Source organism: Hemitrygon akajei, chromosome 4, assembly GCF_048418815.1.
Source record: "Hemitrygon akajei chromosome 4, sHemAka1.3, whole genome shotgun sequence".
NCBI classification, from domain to species: domain Eukaryota; kingdom Metazoa; phylum Chordata; class Chondrichthyes; order Myliobatiformes; family Dasyatidae; genus Hemitrygon; species Hemitrygon akajei.
Genome location: NC_133127.1, coordinates 166813582 through 166831850, shown reverse-complemented (window position 1 = coordinate 166831850; position 18269 = coordinate 166813582). Strand labels below are relative to the sequence as shown.

The 18269-nt window shown below is 37.6% G+C and overlaps 1 protein-coding gene and 1 long non-coding RNA gene across 6 annotated transcripts in view; one reads left to right on the top strand and one right to left on the bottom strand.

The window, feature by feature from the left end:
- The window catches only part of nbeaa (neurobeachin a), a 772475-nt gene that overhangs the window by 138284 nt on the left and 615922 nt on the right, over positions 1-18269 (bottom strand). For all 4 annotated transcript variants that reach the window (XM_073043888.1, XM_073043887.1, XM_073043884.1 and 1 more), the window contains 2 exons: positions 726-843; positions 470-572 (listed from right to left, as the gene is read on the bottom strand). In XM_073043888.1, the coding sequence (XP_072899989.1) occupies positions 470-572; positions 726-843 (221 nt within the window). The remainder of the gene's footprint in view (positions 1-469; positions 573-725; positions 844-18269) is intronic.
- The window catches only part of LOC140726905 (uncharacterized), a 33057-nt gene continuing 31634 nt past the window's right edge, over positions 16847-18269 (top strand). For both annotated transcript variants that reach the window (XR_012098753.1, XR_012098752.1), the window contains exon 1: positions 16847-16982. This is a non-coding gene — a long non-coding RNA (uncharacterized lncRNA). The remainder of the gene's footprint in view (positions 16983-18269) is intronic.

Sequence of the window (18269 nt, the reverse complement as noted above, 5' to 3'; positions counted from 1 at the left end):
ATATATTAACTGCTGCACATTGAATTCTACCTCAGAAATTCCACTGCCCTGACCTCAATTGAACAGCATTTCAAACATGGAGTTGAGCATATATATGCAAATATATATGAAAAGATGAATTTCTATTTGGTAATGTCTACCATTGCTTTCATGGAAGTGATATATAGAATTATGAAGCTCAGGCTATCATTTTTGTTAAAATATACAAAATTATTCCTTTCAAGTAAATACAGCAGGATATGAATCATAGTAGATGTGTCTTATTCTTTTCAAGTTCTAATAATGTTGTAAGATTATATTAAAGAATAATTTTAGAAATATAAATAGACTAGTTAATGTCTTGCAAATAATTATTGGCATAAACTCAAAGATTTATTATATGATGTATTATCAACTCCTGAGCTAAAATATCCATTTAGGGATACTACATTTGAGATGAAAAATTGAGAAGTGATGTAATATTTATTACCTGGCCTGTGGTAAACCATAACTGGTGCCAACTCCAACACGAGGTAAACTATATACAGCCTTCTTCACTGTAGCTTGGTCTGGGAAGTTAAACATAACAGATGCTGCAGAAGGGAAAAAGGAAATGTAAGTCTTAAAAGGGTTGATACAACAAAGAAATTACCTATTTCTCAAAAGCCAGGCAATTTTAAAACAGCACTATAAGATTGTATTTATATTAGTTTTCATCAGAAAACTAAATTTCTAATGGTACATACTTCTGTTGGCCATGAAGACTTCCAAAGCTGTGTTCTGGAGGAGATGGCGCCGTGAAAAAACAGCTCGTATTTCGCTGAACATCCATTTTCCATGTAAACCTTCTGTGTAAGCAAGGACCTAAAATTTGAAAGTACTTCCATTTTATTTAATTCAAGCTATCTACAGAATTCAAGATGCAAATATGAGAACGTTTTGTAAGTTTAAGTTCACATTTGTTCAATAAATAACATATTTCAGATGGGGAACAATATCAAACAGGTATTTTTCTATAATTTTTGAAATAACTTGAATATATTAAGACTTAAAGAGTTTCAAATAAATAAATAAATATAATCTTTACAATTAAGATCAATGTTTTCTCTTTAAAAATGAATTGTTACTTTTTTGCAATGGCTTGTGTATGCAGGAAGGTGCACTGTTATTTTTGATGGAAAGCTCCAATTCACAAGGAGAGTAATACTATTATGCCCATATTCACTGTTAAAATATTTTAATTAATGCTGATTACAAACAGACTGGTATTAAATATGTAGACTACTTGGTCAATCACATTTTTTCTTAAAATGTTTGCAGAAATGATTCAGAAATAATACCAAAATTCTCAAAGGGTTAATGAGGGGACATATTAGAATTTCGTCTCCGTTTTTTCCTGTTAAGAAAAATGTTCTAAGAATACCACAGAGGATTTAGTGATGTATTGAAAAAGATGAAAGAAGCCTATTCCTTTTTACAAAAGACCAATCAGAATTAAAAAGACACACTTTGCCATTTAAACAGATTGTTGCTCCCTTTCAGTTCTAAACGTAAGACCTTTTTAAAAGAGAAAACAAATGGCTATGGCTTTTAATGTTATTTGGTTACCAAATAAGCCTTAATTGTTACAATGATATAGGTTAAAAGCAGTTTGCCTTTGAAGAAAAAAAATTCAAGTGGACTCTAACTGACAAGTGAAAATAATCCTTTTCCATTCTCTACTTTCCCACCCTAACTTGCAAAGAAGGACCCAATTGACAGTTTTCTATGCATCTCAGGTCAGCTTCATGCTTTTCAAACTTAATCAAGGAGGTGTTAAAAAAAGATGAAAGTCCCCAAAGCTTCGCATATGGTAGAAGGCAGAGAAATGCTGGAAGTGAAGTGAGATGTTCCATAGGGGAAGGTTAAGGCTGATGCTAATGCTCATTTAAAATGGTGACAGTCAGTAGTACTGAAGCCTAGCTAGGCTGGTTTAATTTCTCTCTGGAATAGCTCTTTCCTGACCTTATGCAACACATCAAAGTCTCCTGAGCTCAATTAAAATTGGATTATGTTGAAATGCTCTATCTATGGGACTTTATGCTCACTAACACTTTTCTCTCCGTAATACCCTAGATGACAGTTACTCATCCCAATTTAAACAGTTGTCATAGAGACCATGAACTAAAGAAATGGCAGCCAACAATAAGGTGAAAGGTAAACTCCACAATCTCATGAATGAATAAAATACTCGATACCCCATCACAATAGACTCAACCACAGCAGCAGCTTGAATTTAGAATCAATGTCAATGCAGTGTATAAGGCGTGAGCTTCAGGGGAATATATGGAAAACATGTCAATAGATTTTAAAGTATTGCAAAGCCAAAATTGTTAAAACAACATGGCTTTGGTTAAAACCAACAAGGGGCCTTGCAGAGTTAGTTCGTAGTTACCATGATGAAGTGCAGCCCTTATTTTAGCCCAGCTGTAGAAAATGCCATCTAATGAATCTGTCTGGGACGGCTCTCCTTGTCCTGTCAGGCATGTCAGGAAATGACAAGCACTGGGGACAGGGCGCCTCCAGTCATAGACAGGCCTGCCAGCTGGAGACTTCAGCCTCAATCTAATCGCAACACCAGAAAATAACATTCACGTTTCAGCTTGTCAAGATGGTTTGGGAAGATGGCTGAAAAGCTTTTTGTTTCAATTACAGATGAAATTTGCACACAGTAATTAAAAGATACTACTAGCAGATGAGTTTCATGCTGTTTAATATAACCAAAAACACATGGCGTTAATGTAAATCAAAAAAAGACAACTAGCAATAAGGCCAAGACCATTCTTTCGTAGCCTATTTAAAAACACAGCTAACAGATTTGAAAATCATTTAAAAGTAGTGTATATATTGAAGTAACATTACAGTCATTATGAAAGGTAACACTGCCTGGATTACAACATTTTAAAGACAATGAATACAACTTTATCATTAAATTATAATCTACTCACTTCGTTGTAGCTTGTTCTTTGATTCATTTCATTCATCTAGGTGCAAGGCGAGTTTTGGCCTCCTGACCTCAATTTTTACTCAGAGAAACAAATTTCTTTTTTGCAAACTAACTCAATTTTTCACACGTCAACCTTTAGCCTAGCTTTAAAAAAAATTAACACACACAAAATACTGTAGGAACTCAGCAGGTCAGGCAGCATCTATGGAAATGAATAAACAAGTGACATTTCGGGCCGAGAGACCGGAATGTCAACTGTGTATTAATTTCTATTGATGCTGCCTGATCTGTTGAGTTCCTCCAGCATTTTGTGTGTGTTGTTTTGGATTTCCAGCATCTTGTGTTTAAAAAAAATCTCATTTTCATTCCATTACACACAAATATTTGCTACAGTTAGTTACTTAAGCTATTTGAGCTCATACAATCTATACCATGAACATTGTATCTTCAGCTCTGAAACTACATAACCATTAACACTACAGGCAGTACAGGTTACGAACAAGTTCCGTTCCTGAGTCCGTCTTTAAGTCAGATTTGCACGCAAGTCAGAACAGGTAGATCTGGTATTATTTAGCATCAGTTAGTCAAACGTTTGTCTTAGTATACAGTATATATTTTACCTTTCTATGCATATAAAACAGTTAAGAAATGTATGTATTTCAATAATTAAATCAGTGCATTGCTAGTAATAATTGTAGCTTTCATCGGGCAGGGCCTTTCACATGCTCCATTATTCTCACTTTATCCTTTATCCTTTAAAATTGTTCCAGTCGTAGACCGACTGTAGCTTAACGCTTTTCCAATGACTGATGGCGTTTCACTTCTTTCCGATCGCTTTATTATTTCCACTTTATTTTCAATCATGATCATTTTCCGTCAACAGAACAGAAACACTGCGGATTCAGCAGCAGCCACGGGCGCGAGTCCTGACCTGAGCTCCCCTGGGTCCTAAAGTCCACCTGCACTGAGACAGGTTAAATGGGACACCTGGGGGCAGTGCTGACTGGAAAAGGGGGGGGGGGGGGAGTTCAGGATGAACCTTGCTAAGAAAAATTTAAGCCAAATACAAAGTTACACACTCAACACAGTGTTAACGGCAACAACTTAAAATGGCGGACAGCGTCATGATCCAACTTAAAACGGCGGACGGTGTTCTCCTTCCTCCGTTTGTAAGTACAAGTTGTTCGTAAGTCGGACGTTCGTAACTCGGGGACTGTCTGTATTTGTTTTTGCTCCAGACAGATGTGATGTACTTTGTTTTATTTTAGAAATTAATCTGAAGTTTTGCATTCCTTTTAGTTCTACACTAAAATACTTAGATAAAATGCAGCTTTTATACTGTACCAATAGTCATTCAACAGTTAAGATGGTGTTTGTAATTCTACATGATTCTTAGTATTGAAAATGAACAGCAATCCAGCTTGGCAAATTAAACATAACCAGAAGTTTGCCTTTGGAAGACTTTCAGAGTATCATACTGCTCAGGGGTGTAGCTTTAAAGCAAAACTTTTGAAGTATTAGATTACATTTTTAATTCATATCTTCAGTGTGTCACAATATTCTATAGATAGACGGCAAGCAAAGTTGGCAATTCTGTGCTATTTCTACTATAACTGCTTTTACTAGATTATGTGAGTACATATGTATTAGTTACATTTTTTGTTATGAAAGTAAATTGAATTTTAATTGATATTTCTAAAACATCTATCTGGTCATTTTCCTCATTGCAATTTGTGTGATCTTGCTACATAAAAATTTTACCCAACTGTAACAGTTACTGCGCTCAAAAGAAAAATCAGTGGGTCTAATATAAAGGAATGAAAGATGGTATTTAATCCTAAATTCTTTTCTTTACATGGTCATTTAATTTAGGAACAGATAGGAAGGCAAACTTCATTCTGAAGCATCACAGTAATTATTTATCTACTGCAAGAAAAATTCACACTTCTTCATTGTTACCTCCCTGAACAAGAACAGTACTAGTTCAGAAGCTTAAAGAAAGCAAATCAGAGGGCAAGGATCACATATGGGCAGGGGGAAATATCAGGGGCAAGATGCAAAGTTAGATACAAAGCAAAGTGTTTAATTGGCTCAAAAGCCTACATTAAAAGGAAGATGTGGTTGGAAGGAAATAGCTGTAATACTGAAACCTTTGTGATTCTAGCTTATAAAGTTTTGAGCTTGCTTGAATTGGGATGGGAATAGTGCCACTGAATATATGATTTGTTTAAGAGCTGTTTTTGCAACTTGTAGCAGCAAGGCTAAAAAAAAACCTGAATATGAAGACAACAACAGAAGCAGGCACTGTACCAGGTAGTGGGTGCAAGGCAGCTCCTAAGGTAACTGCAGATGATGGAATTTTAATCTGGAGTATTCCAGAGCCAGAGACGCAGGCAGTTGATGGGACTGAACAGATATTGGACAAAGATGGTAAAAGATTAAAGTGGAAAAACTGAAGTAGGGAAACATAATGGCTGTTATAAGTAGGTTGAATCTTTTCTTTAATGATTGGTTGTTTGTGCTAAACTCAGACCAAACTAATTCTTCAATGTGGTTCAACTACCAATGCTTGAGGAAATGTACAGTATTAGATTACCACAATATTACATTATACAACCCATACTAATCGATTAGGCACAGATATTTTAAAAAATAGATTCTTGATTTCCCTGAAGAATTTCCAAAATTATTTTATAAATCAATACTGATATATGATATAAAACTACAGGTCTATTCAAATTGCACTTAAGTAATTCAAATGTCCCGCATGATCATAACACAGATGTCCAGCATATTTAGTGAACTGAAAATCAGTCCTAGGAGGACTTATCACAATGACTATATTTAACAAAGTTTTATGTTTAAGATGAACCTGACAGCAAATACTCCACTTTCATAATATCTTCCTTTAAAATAGTTTAAATTAGATGACACAATAGCTAGCAATTAAGTACAAATATTGCATGAAAGAAGATAGGTGATTTTTAAAAAATCATTAAATTCCATAATAAAAATAATTTCTAAATATATTTAGCAAGCTCATCAGCTTCTGCATGAAGATAAAACAGACTGAGATAATTCTGGGTAGGGATTCTCAGAATTCAATTTATATATGACCTATTTTCCATGTGCGGTTAAAATAAGTCAAATATTTACAACAGCAGCTTTTGAGTTGGATTGTTTTGCTTTATTATGTGAATTTTTTTAGAAAAATATGATGAAGAATTTTACTTCTGGCTCCAGTATTTTGTAGCATTCACATAAGCACAAGAGTAGGAGGAGGCTGTTAGACTGTTCCACTAATCAATATGCTCTGACCTTTGGCATTAACTGCATTTTCCTGTCCAATCTCCATAACCTTGATTCCCCTCTAATCCAAAAATCTATCTTTCTCACAATTAAATATGCTTACTGACACAACCTCCACAGCTTTCTGCTATAGAAAACTCAAAAGAATTAAAACAAATGGGGAGGCAAAATTGCTCCTCATCTCTGCCAGAAATGATGAACCCTCTATCCCAATAATGCCTCATAGTTCTGGAGCCACTGACTCACTATGAAGCCTTTACAGAATGTTACAATGAAATCAGCTTTCATTCTTCTAAACTCATAAATTCATATATTCTGTAGGGGTTGAGAGAGGCTTATCGAAAATCTTGTAAAACAACAGCTGCTGTGAAGAAATCTTGCTAGTTGCCTTCACATTTTGTTCTTTAGTATACAAAGGATGTGATAGGCATGCTTAGGGACTTAGTGGATTTGAGCTGAGAGGCAACTGAAACACGCCGTGTCAGTTTTCAACTCATTCTGCCAAGTGTGTTAAATGTGGCTCTGAGCATTTAAAGGACTGGAATTTCAGGAAAGCTCCAGTTTGCTGCACAAAGGGCTCATGAGCAATGAATGCTGCACCATCCCCCAATTAATCTTGTCTCTCTACCTTTGCTTTGCTTTCCCACTACGTGAAGGTAATAATGACACCCTCATCCATTATCCTTTTATCCTGTTATTCACGTGAAATTGCTTAATAACATGTTACAGATTTGTCTTCAGTCATATAATTCTTCCTGTCATTGGCAGTATATCATCCGCAAAACATATAGCCCTGTTTCCCAGTGTACACTTTGAAGATTATTGTCAGTGACACCTTCAGGATGCATTCACAATTTGGAGCATCATTTCCACCATAATATGGAATTACACTGACTTATCTGTCATTGCCAAAAGCACAACAAGCAATTCTGTGCTAATGCAAACGTAATACACATTTTCTCCATGCTGTTGGAACAAGGGCTCTTGTAAATTTATGCTAATGATGCCCTTTTGTATGGAAGCAGGTCCCATGAAGGACACTTTGGCAGCTGATAATCTGTATTTGAGTCTATTAGATAATTTGTATTTTATCCTCTTCTAATTATATAGTTTAAATCTTTTTATTGTTATTAATCCTAAATCATGAGCAAACCCTAGTTTTGTTGGAAATAGCACGGAAAACAGTAAATGAATAGTTTTTGGATTTCTGTTTTGAGAAATCCTAATTGCTCAATCATTTTTTAACTGTTCATGCTTTAACTGTTTAAAAATTTAGATAGTTTTTATCCTTCTTCAGATTACCATTGTTAAAACCAAAAGGCTTCCCTACCCAGTGGCATTCCAAGGGGACCTAGACACCCCAGTGTGCACACCAATCTGACAACACATGACAAGCTGGTCGGCGTGCAGTAATTTGACTAATTATACAGGATTAAAGCATATTAATGCAAGCTGTTTTCTCTAGGGTTAATGACCTACTGGCTGGGTTCATATGCCTGCAAGTCTGCAAGAAACTAAAAACACAAACCCAATTTCTGATTCTCGTCTTTTCGTATCAGCAAATGAGTACATCAAACTACCGAGCAGCAAAATGCTTGTGACATTGTGCCTCCTATTACCCTTGAAGGCTTTTCTAACTTTCTACTCTAGGGATCATGGGAAAGAAAATTAAAAGTTCTCTTTTTTCTGACTGCAGCAGACATTCAAAAACAATTCTACGTCAGCACAAAGATAACATGTTCGCTCCTAGTCAGTTTTTTTACCAACCAGCAACTGAATCAAATTCTCAGATTAAACCCACTTAAAAAGATAAGTGAGATTTTAAGGACTGGTAAATTAATGGATATATTTAACTAAGTTTGATTTAAGAAATGTCACTTAGTTATTTAATCAATTATTCAAACATATTTGTTTTTTCCGTGCTACAGCGAATAACATTTAAAATATGTAGGAAAAAAGAAGGAAAGTTCTTAACGTAAAATTTTAGTGAACCATCTTGATGAGAAGATAGGCTGGTTGAGTGATGTTGTGGAAAGGGAGAACAGCTTCAAGTTCCTGTGTGTCAATATCTCAGAAGATCTATCCTCGGTGCAACACATTGATGCATCATGAAGAAGGCATATTAGTGGTTCTACTTGATTTGGAGATTGAGAAAATTCGGTATGTCAGCAAAGACCTGCAAATTTCTAAAGATGTATAGTGGCATTTGACTAGTTGTAACACCACCTGGTATGAAGGCTCCAATTTGGAGAATTGTAAGAGACTGCAGAGAGTTGTAGACTCAACCAGCTCCATCATGGGCACAAATCTCCCTAACATTGAGGACATCTTCAAAAGGCGAAGCCTCAAGAAGATGACATTCAACATTAAAGACTCTCAATATCTGGGACTTGCCACCTTCTCATTACTACCAGCCTGAAAACCTACACTTAACACTTTAGGAACAGCTTCTTCTCCACCCTTAGATTTCTGAACAGTCCATAAACACTTCATCATAATTTCTCTGTTGTACTATTTCTCTATCTATCTATCTGTTTGTCTACCTACTTAATCTACCTACCCATCTATCTATTTAAATTTACAGTAATTTAATATTTTGCACTGTAATGTTGCGACAATATAACAAACTTCACACCATGTCAATGATAATAAACCTGACTGTGATATTTCAAGTCACCCTCAATTATTTCATAGAAGGATACATAAGGATGGATCTTACACTCAACATCCACAAAATAAAAATCCTCTATTAAATCTGCTTCTGTTGTACAACACCTACTCTCAAAAACAGAGATCTATGATGAGACCTTTGATAATACAGATCACTTCCCATATCTTGAAATGATACTTTCAGCAGAAGTGGATATCAATAATGAGATTAAACACCAACATTAATGCACTAGCATAGCTTTTGGCCCTTCAAGGAAAAGACATTAACCCTAAACTCAAGGATTACTAAATAGCAATGATTATTGTTCTCCTATGTACTTCTGAAACTGGACAAGGTACATTGGATGCTTTAAGGAACAGGAGACATATCATCTACAAACCCAACTCCCTGAGCAAGATCAGTGAACCAATGCCAGTGTCCTCTCCCATGCTATTATTTTCAACGTTGAGGCCTTAATTGAAATGAATTGGCTCCTACAAATTATTCACATGCTTGACACCAGGTTCCCAAAACAGGTATTCTGTTCCAAACTCAATCAAAGGAAGAAATTACCAAGTCAGCAGAGGAAAAAAATACAAGAAATTTTCAAAACCTTTAGAAAATTGCAACCTCCCCATTGACTCCTGGGAATCTTTAGAGAAGAAGAAACATTCAGGATGGTCCTAAGGGTTAATACTGATGACAATTGCTAGTGTGCATTCCCAGTAACTGTTACTTTTATTACTGGATGTATAACAGGTGACACTTACTTGATAAATTGTAGTAGAACTTACTCAATGCCTCAAGTCTATGAAAAAGTTTTTTTCCCCTCAATGTTGTCTTTGTTTTTGTTTTTATCCAAAAAATTAGATTGTATGATTTGCTATCATCTCTTTCTTGTGGCAAGACAAATTGTGCATTCTACTTACTTGCATCATCTACTAGAAGATGGCTTCAGCAAATTGATCTGCTTTTTCTCACTGGATGTTTCTCTGATAAGAAGGATTTCCAGCTGCAAGGAACACCCTCCACTAGAGGGCCTCAGCTGTATTATTTGTCCATAAATTGTAATCTGGATATTGGATAGAATAATGGAAACTTTCTAAAGTAGGTCTTTGAGCAGCCAACTCTATAATTTGTTTTAATTGCTGAATATGCAGAAACTGCACTGTGCCTGCTCTTAATGATTGTTAAGTATATTCCTTCAAAAAGCTTGTAATGCCCCAGTGATTTAATCTTGGAACACCATGGAATTTGATCTCATCAAAGCATACATCAAGAAAAATAGTTATTTCCACTTCTATAAACCTGTCCATTTCTCTCCTATCTCAGTGCCGTTAAAACCTTTATCCATGACTTGGTCCACCTACCCCACAATCAACATTCTAAAGCCTTATTAGACTTCAGATCTATGACTATATACTTGGTGTTGAAATCTCTGACTTTCTAAACACCATCTCAAGCTTCAAGATCCCACACACTCCTCAGTTCTCCATTTCTCTGAAGCAAAAATAGAAAATGTTGGAAATATTCTGCAGATCTGGCAGCATGAGAGGAGAGTTAATGTTTTATTCAAACATGACCATTGGACAATGATACCCTCAGCCTGCATTGAACACTGCTCTAACCACTGCTACTCCTTCCCCCTTCAAACTTTCCTTCCACCTTAATTAAGAATCAAGGATGCTTTATTAGATCTTAGTACAATATGTATGTTAATTTAATATTTTTCTAACTATGGCTTCTTGTACAATCCCAGTGATTCCAATGATCTTATTGTATCATTGGTAGCCTGATATTCAGTCACCTGGATTACATACTGTACATTTGAATTCACTCTAGAACACATTTTGCTGCTTTAGCTCATCTTTCTTATTTAAGCTTCCCCATAAAAAAATTCAATTTAACCATGCTTTCTACTACTAATCTCTCCTCTTGGACAAGTAGGATTTACAGCATTTAAACAAGCCATTTAGCCTGACAATCCACATCAACATTTATGCCCCACTTGGGCCTCCTTTTCAAAGTCTATCAATATAATCATCTTTCCCCTCCTCTCTCATAAGCGTGTCCAGCTTCCTCTTAGAGGCATCTACATTAGTCGCTTCAACCTACTCCTATGATAGCAAATTTTATATTCTTGCTATTCCTCACGTAAATAACTTTTTCCTGGATTCTCTTTATTACCTTTTGGTGACTTTCTTATAATTAGTGCATCTACAAATGTGAACATTCTCTGCATCTACCGTATAATCATTTTAGAAACTCGTATTAAGAGATAAGAGGAATAGAATAGTTTCTTTTGCCTCTGTGAAATCCTGCAGAATACTCTTTTTGAATAAATATAGAAATAAAACAAAGCACTTGATCTCTGTTACATCGCCATCAAGAATGCTTGCATATCATCCCCTATTTACACTTTAGCAAGTCCAGTCACCTGATTGTACTTCAACTCAAAGCATATAGAACTGCAGTATCAGTTTACAAGATATATATGGTCAAGGGAGACTGAAGAGCACTTACAGGACTGCTTTGAGTTGGTGGACTGGACCATATTCAGGGATTCATCTTCAGATCTGAATGAACATGTCACAGTCATCATGGACTTCATTAAATCCTGTGTGGATGGGTGTGTGTCTTTAAGAACATACCAATCATCCCCAATCAGATGCCCTTGATGAACCAGTGGATTCGCTATCAGTTGAGGGCCTTCAAGACCGGGATCCAGAAACCTACAAGGTATCTAGGTATGATCAATGGAAAGCCATCATGAGAGCAAAAAGGCAATTCAATGTGAAATTAGAAACGATCAGGTGGATGGCAGTTGCAACAGGATTTGCGTACTGTTATTTTCTATAAGGTGAAACTTAACAGCATAAATGTCAGAAATGTATTACTCAATACATTTTATGTATACCTTGAAAGGCACAATAAAATTACATCTGTGCAAATTCCCGATGTGATATCTTTCTCAGAGGCTGATTTCAGAACATCTTTCAAATGGGTGAATTTTTGCAAAGTGGTCAGGCTCTATCTGGCAGGGTACTGAAAATCTGGCTGTTTAAGCTTCAGAGAATGAAGATACTCAAGGACATCTTCAATCTCTCACTGCTGTCGTTGGAAGTTCCCACCTTTTTTAAAGGGCATCTATCATACTGGTGCACAAGAAGAACATGGTAAACTGCCTCATCTCAAATGTTATTGAGGAAACATTCAGGAGTGAGATAGTGTTGCAACAAGAACTTGTACTCAACAACAGCAAGAGCAGGGAGTCAGAGCACCACAACAAAGCTCATTGCGGGGTCAGTGTTGGAAAGCATAAGCAGCTTCAAATTCCTGGGTATCAACATCTCAGAGGAACTATCTTGGGCCAAGTGATATAATCATGAAGAAGATACGCCAGCAGCTATACTTCATGAGGCATTTGAGGATATTTGATCTGCAACCAACACTAGCAAATTTCTACAATCCACAGTGGAGGACATTCTAATTGGTTGAATCAAGTCAAGTCAAATCAAGTCACTTTTTACTGTCATTTCGACCATAACTGCTGGTACAGTACACAGTAAAAACGAGACAACGTTTCTCAGGACCATGGTGCTACATGAGACAGTACAAAAACTACACTGAACTACGTAAAAACAACACAGAAAAAAAAAACTACACTAGACTACAGACCTACCCAGGACTGCATAAAGTGCACAAAACAGTGCAAGCATTACAATAAATAATAGACAAGACAATAGGCACAGTAGAGGGCAGTAAGTTGGTGTCAGTCCAGTCTTCATATCACCACCTGATATGAAGGCTCCAACGTGCAGGACTGAAAGAGGCTGGAGAGGATTGAAGACTCAGCCAGCTCCATCACAGACAGACCACTTGCCACCATCAAGGATATCTTCAATAGGCAGTGCCTCAAGAAGGTGACATCCATCATTAAGGACTTCTACCATTTGGGACATGCTCTCTTCTCATTACTAACACCTGGGAAGAGGTACAGGCACCTGAAGATCTACACTTAATGTTTTAGGAAAACTTCTTCCTCTCCTCCTTCACATTTCTGCATGGTCTATCAACACTGCCTCACTATTCCTCTTTTGCACTAATTATTTTTGTTAAACATTTTGACAAACATTATATAGAATAAAATGTAATTGAATATACCAAATTATATAAATGTAATCATCATCAACAGGCATTTAGTAATCCTATAAGTAGGGCAAATTTTAAATGAGCTTTTAGAGGTATTCTGAAACATTCTATAGCACTAAACAGGCATATCTCAGTTGGTAGAATATTGCAGATTTTTGATGTGTAAAAGCAAAAGGCCGTATCACCAGTTCTTACCTGCTTGGCTCTAGGAACACTAAGCAAACCAGTATTTCAAGTCAAGTCAAGTCAACTTTTATTGTCATTTCGACCATAACTGCTGGTACAGTGCATAGTAAAAATGAGAGAACGTTTTTCAGGACCATGGTGTTACATGACACAGTACAAAAAACTAGACTGAACTACGTAATAAAAAAAACACAGATAAAGCTACACCAGACTACAGACCTACACTGGACTGCATAAAGTGCACAAAAACAGTGCAGGCATTACAATGGATAATGAACAGGACAGTAGGGGAAGGTGTCAGTCCAGGCTTCGGGTATTGAGGAGTCTGATAGCTTGGGGGAAAAAACTGTTACGTAGTCTGGTCGTGAGAGCCCGAATGTTTCGCAGCCTTTTCCCAGACGGCAGGAGGGAGAAGACATTGTATGAGGGGTGCATGGGGTCCTTCATAATGGGGTCCTTTGCCGATGCAGCGTGTAGTGTAAGTGTCCGTGATGGCAGGAAGAGAGACCCCGATGATCTTCTCAGCTGACCTCACTATCTGCTGCGGGGTCTTGCGATCCGAGATGGTACAATTTCTGAACCAGGTAGTGATGCAGTTGCTCAGGATGCTCTCAATACAACCCCTGTAGAATGTGATGAGGATGGGGGTGGGAGATGGACTTTCCTCAGCCTTCGCAAAAAGTAGAGACACTGCTGGGCTTTCTTTGCTATGGAGCTGGTGTTGAGGGACCAGGTGAAATTCTCCGTCAGGTGAACACCAAGAAATTTGGTGCTGTTTACGATCTCTACCGAGGAGCCGTCGATGTTCAGCGGGGAGTGGTCGCTCTGTGCCCTCCTGAAGTCAACAACCATCTCTTTTGTTTTGTTCACATTAAGAGACAGGTTGTTGGCTCTGCACCAGTCCATTAGCCGCTGCACCTCCTCTCTGTAAGCTGACTCGTCGTTCTTGCTGATGAGACCCACCACGGTCGCGTCATTGGTGAACTTGATGTTATGGTTCGAGCTGTGTGTTGCAGCACAATCGTGGATCAGCAGAGTGAACAGCAGTGGACTGAGCACGCAACCCTGGGGAGACCCTCGTGCTCAGTGTGATGGTGTTGGAGATACTGCTCCTGATCCAGACTGACTGAGGTCTTCCAGTCAGGAAGTCTAGGATCCAGTTGCAGAGGGAGGTGTTCAGGCCCAGTAGGCTCAGTTTTACAATCAGTTTCTGAGGGATGATTGTGTTGAATGCTGAACTGAAGTCTATGAACAGCATCCGAACGTATGTGTCTTTTTTGTCCAGGTGGGTTAGGGCCAGGTGGAGGGTGATGGCAATGGCGTCATCTGTTGAGCGGTTGAGATGGTATCCAAACTGCAGGGGGTCCAGTGAGGGGGCAGCAGAGTCTTGATATGCCTCATGATGAGCCTCTCGAAACACTTCATGATGATGGATATAAGTGCAACGGGACGGCAGTCATTTAGGCAGGACACTGAAGACTTCTTCGGCATGGGGACAATGGTGGCGGCCTTGAAGCACATTGGAATGGTGGCGCTGCTTAGGGAGATGTTGAAGTTGTCAGTGAGAACATCTGCTAGCTGGTCTGCACATCCACTGAGCACTCTACCAGGGATGTTGTCTGGTCCAGCAGCCTTCCGTGGGTTGACCCTGCACAGGGTTCTTCTCACGTCGGCCATGGAGAGACACAGTACCTGGTCATTTGTAGGAGGGGTGGACTTCCTCGCTGCCACATCATTTTCCACCTCAAACCAGGCATTGAAGTTATTCAGCGCATTTGGGAGGGAGGCATCACCTGCACAGTCAGGTGATGTTGTCTTGTAATTGGTGATGTCCTGGATGCCCTTCCACATGTGCCACGTGTCGCCGCTGTCCTGGAAGTGACTGTGGATTAGCTGGGCATGTGCACGCTTTGCCCCTCTGATGGCTCGGGACAGTTTAGCCCTTGCTGTTGTTAAAGCTGCCTTGTTTATAGATTTATATAAATAAATAATTTATATAAATTTATAGATTTGTTTATAGATTTGCAGATCGAAGATCATTATTCGTGATGTAAAAATAGCTATTTTGCATGCCATCAGCATGGAAAGCTCCCTTGGGTACCAGAATTACAAAAATAAAATTATCATATCCTTGGCCAGTCTGAAAGTGAATAGCTCCAGAATAGTACTTATCCAGAAGTTACCCAACGGATGCAATAGTCCATGTTTTTTGCAGACTGGGATGAGTACTACCAGTGTGCTACTCACCTTTGAAATAAATTCAAACTTCCTTGACTGCAATCCACCCAGTGGGAACTTCTGCCAATTATGAGGAAGAATCCTCCATGGCAAGGCAGAAGTCTCACCTTCAGTGATTTCTACTCATAAAAACATTGAGAACTGATAAAGCCTTGCCGATGAAATGTGTCTTTGTTGACTGTCAAATATTGATACTCAGCTGGTGCTTCTGTTGCAGGAGGAGGAGGAGAAGGGAGTTAGCAGAAGGGGAAGGAGTAACAATTAGGGAAATTTTCATTGTGGTACTGATAGAGTGCAACATTGTTCAAGCATCCAAACTTTGAATAAAATGCTAAACTGAGGGCATTTTGGGATTGATAAACAATGATGGAGTTACAACTAATTAATAACTCTAAAGTGAGATTAGAAATTACTTTCCCACGCAGTAACAGATTAATAGAAAAACTGTCAGAAATATGTTCCAGATTAACCTCTTCTGAGGGTTAAATATTTGCCAAGAATAGTTCTGAAATATAATCTTTACAAGTACATGGTTCCTGATTTGCTGAGAATTATACAAAAAATAGAAAATAAATATATTCCTTCTTAATTAAAAACATTATTTACACTTACAAAATGAATTATAATATTTTCATAAGGGTACTTTAGAGGAAGCTGTTGGAAACTTAATTGAATCTCAATTTGTATTTCATGTACATGGTTGTAATAAATATAGAGTGTACAGGTATACTGAGTAAGCAAACAATAATTAGCTTAAGTATATTTGTTCAGCATTCAGTAAGTAAACAATTTCAATTTTAAATATGAAGCAAATCAAAAGTACAATTTTAAATAAGTTCTGGTCAAAATTAAACAAATCCCTTCAATGCAGAGAACTAACAGAAGGCAATCTGATTAGAATTTTTGTATCCAAGATAATGAATGCTCAGGAGGGTTCTGACTGATTTGTGTAAAAGCAACATGCCACAAGAAAAGAATGGTTGTACAACTGGGCTTTTGCTTCTGATGTAACCCCAGGTTGCACCTGTAACCTCCCCACCCACTATTCTCCCCACAGTCCACACCCCCCCCCGCCATTTTACAAACAACTATATACCAGCTGATCTACAGCACTATAGCCCCATAATACAAGAAATATTTTTGCTAGCCTGCTGTGTCTCCCTCAGTTCAGTACTGCACCACATGGTAGATGACAGCTTTGAGTCTATCCCTTCCCATTATCCTCCCCCACACACAAAATATTCTAAAGCTAATGATGCAAACATGAAGCGTAAAGTCTCTTTAATTTGACCCTTGTTCAACTCCTAATTGGATTGCGGCTGAGCTGAAATATAAAACAGGCCTCGTTTATTCAACTGGGTTTTATAGACTGAGGAGCTAGACTATAAAAGGCTCTTGCTCTGGATATAGGCAACTTAAAGATCAAGCGATGAATTGCATCTGTCACTTAACTAAAATTTAATGAATTGCTTCCTTAAACAGGTAACTTTTCAAACAGTTTTCTCGTTGTGATAATCTTTAGAGTATGCTTGACCTAAATTTAATAAGATGCTATTACAGTGTAAGTACAGCTGTTGAAAAAAAGACTATTGAATGTTACTGTGTATTCAAGATGTTAATGATCCAAAAATGACTACTGCCACTGTTTCATTCTAGCTAAACAAAAGCTCAGGGCAGTGCTCCTTAGCACACTGTTTGAAGACAAACTGTCTGAAGCTGTAGCACTTACTTGCCTTTGTAAAATGCAAAAGGTCAAGGAGTTCTGTAAGAAATCTTTATTATTTTGATATAACTTTTATTTGGATGGGAAGAGTGGTTTCTGTTTCCATAAAATAGCTCCAATGCAGAAACAAGACTGTCTATATCATACAGACAGGTGTAAAACATGCAATAATTACAGAAGATGGAATTAGTTCATTGCCTGGAGGCAATAGAGAATGGTGAATTGACAAAAGAGAATGGCAAATAGGGAATGCAGACAAAAAAATGTTTGGATGTGTAAATTAGCAAGAAAAATGAGACAGAAAAGCAGCTTTTGCCCACCATTATTCATCACATGAGAACAGAGCAGCTGAACATGATCAAGAAGGCTTTGGTGCAGTGAAACAGGCATCAACACCGAAATGAAGCCAAGAATGGCAGCTCCGCACTCCCGAGTCAATCACTCATTATGTGGTGAAGTGCTCTTGAGAAGAGCCTCTTATACTTGACCTATCATATTACTTCTTCTGTAAACGCATAATCCCTGCTTATTAGGTGGTGTCAACACCAGCATTCATCCAATGTGGTCGTTCTTTTGTGTTTAGACACCTAAAATGCAGTGTCACTGTTGAAAAGCTAGCACCACTCAGGACATTGTTAAACATTCTGATTTTACCAGCATCAAATATATATCATTTTCAGCCTATGCACTCAAACAGTAACTATTCTACTAACTTACAATTATCTGTTGTGGATCTTTTATTTAGAACATAATTACACATAAATTAAACATAAATATAATGGCCTGAATTTTGTTGAGAAATTATGGGTGGAATTGCCTGGAGAAGAGAACAAAATTTAGGATATCTGCTGAACACAGATTTACTAGCCATTCTTTGCTGTGGATTCCTGACTACACAATGTAATTCACCAGACAGAGTTCAGCAGTGGAGCCCTAAGTTGTAGCAATACACCAACTACTCCATTCATTCGAATGTAAAGCAACAGATGCAAAGATGCGAAAAGATTTTTTTGAATGAAGTTTTAAATTATACTGATGTCCTTTGG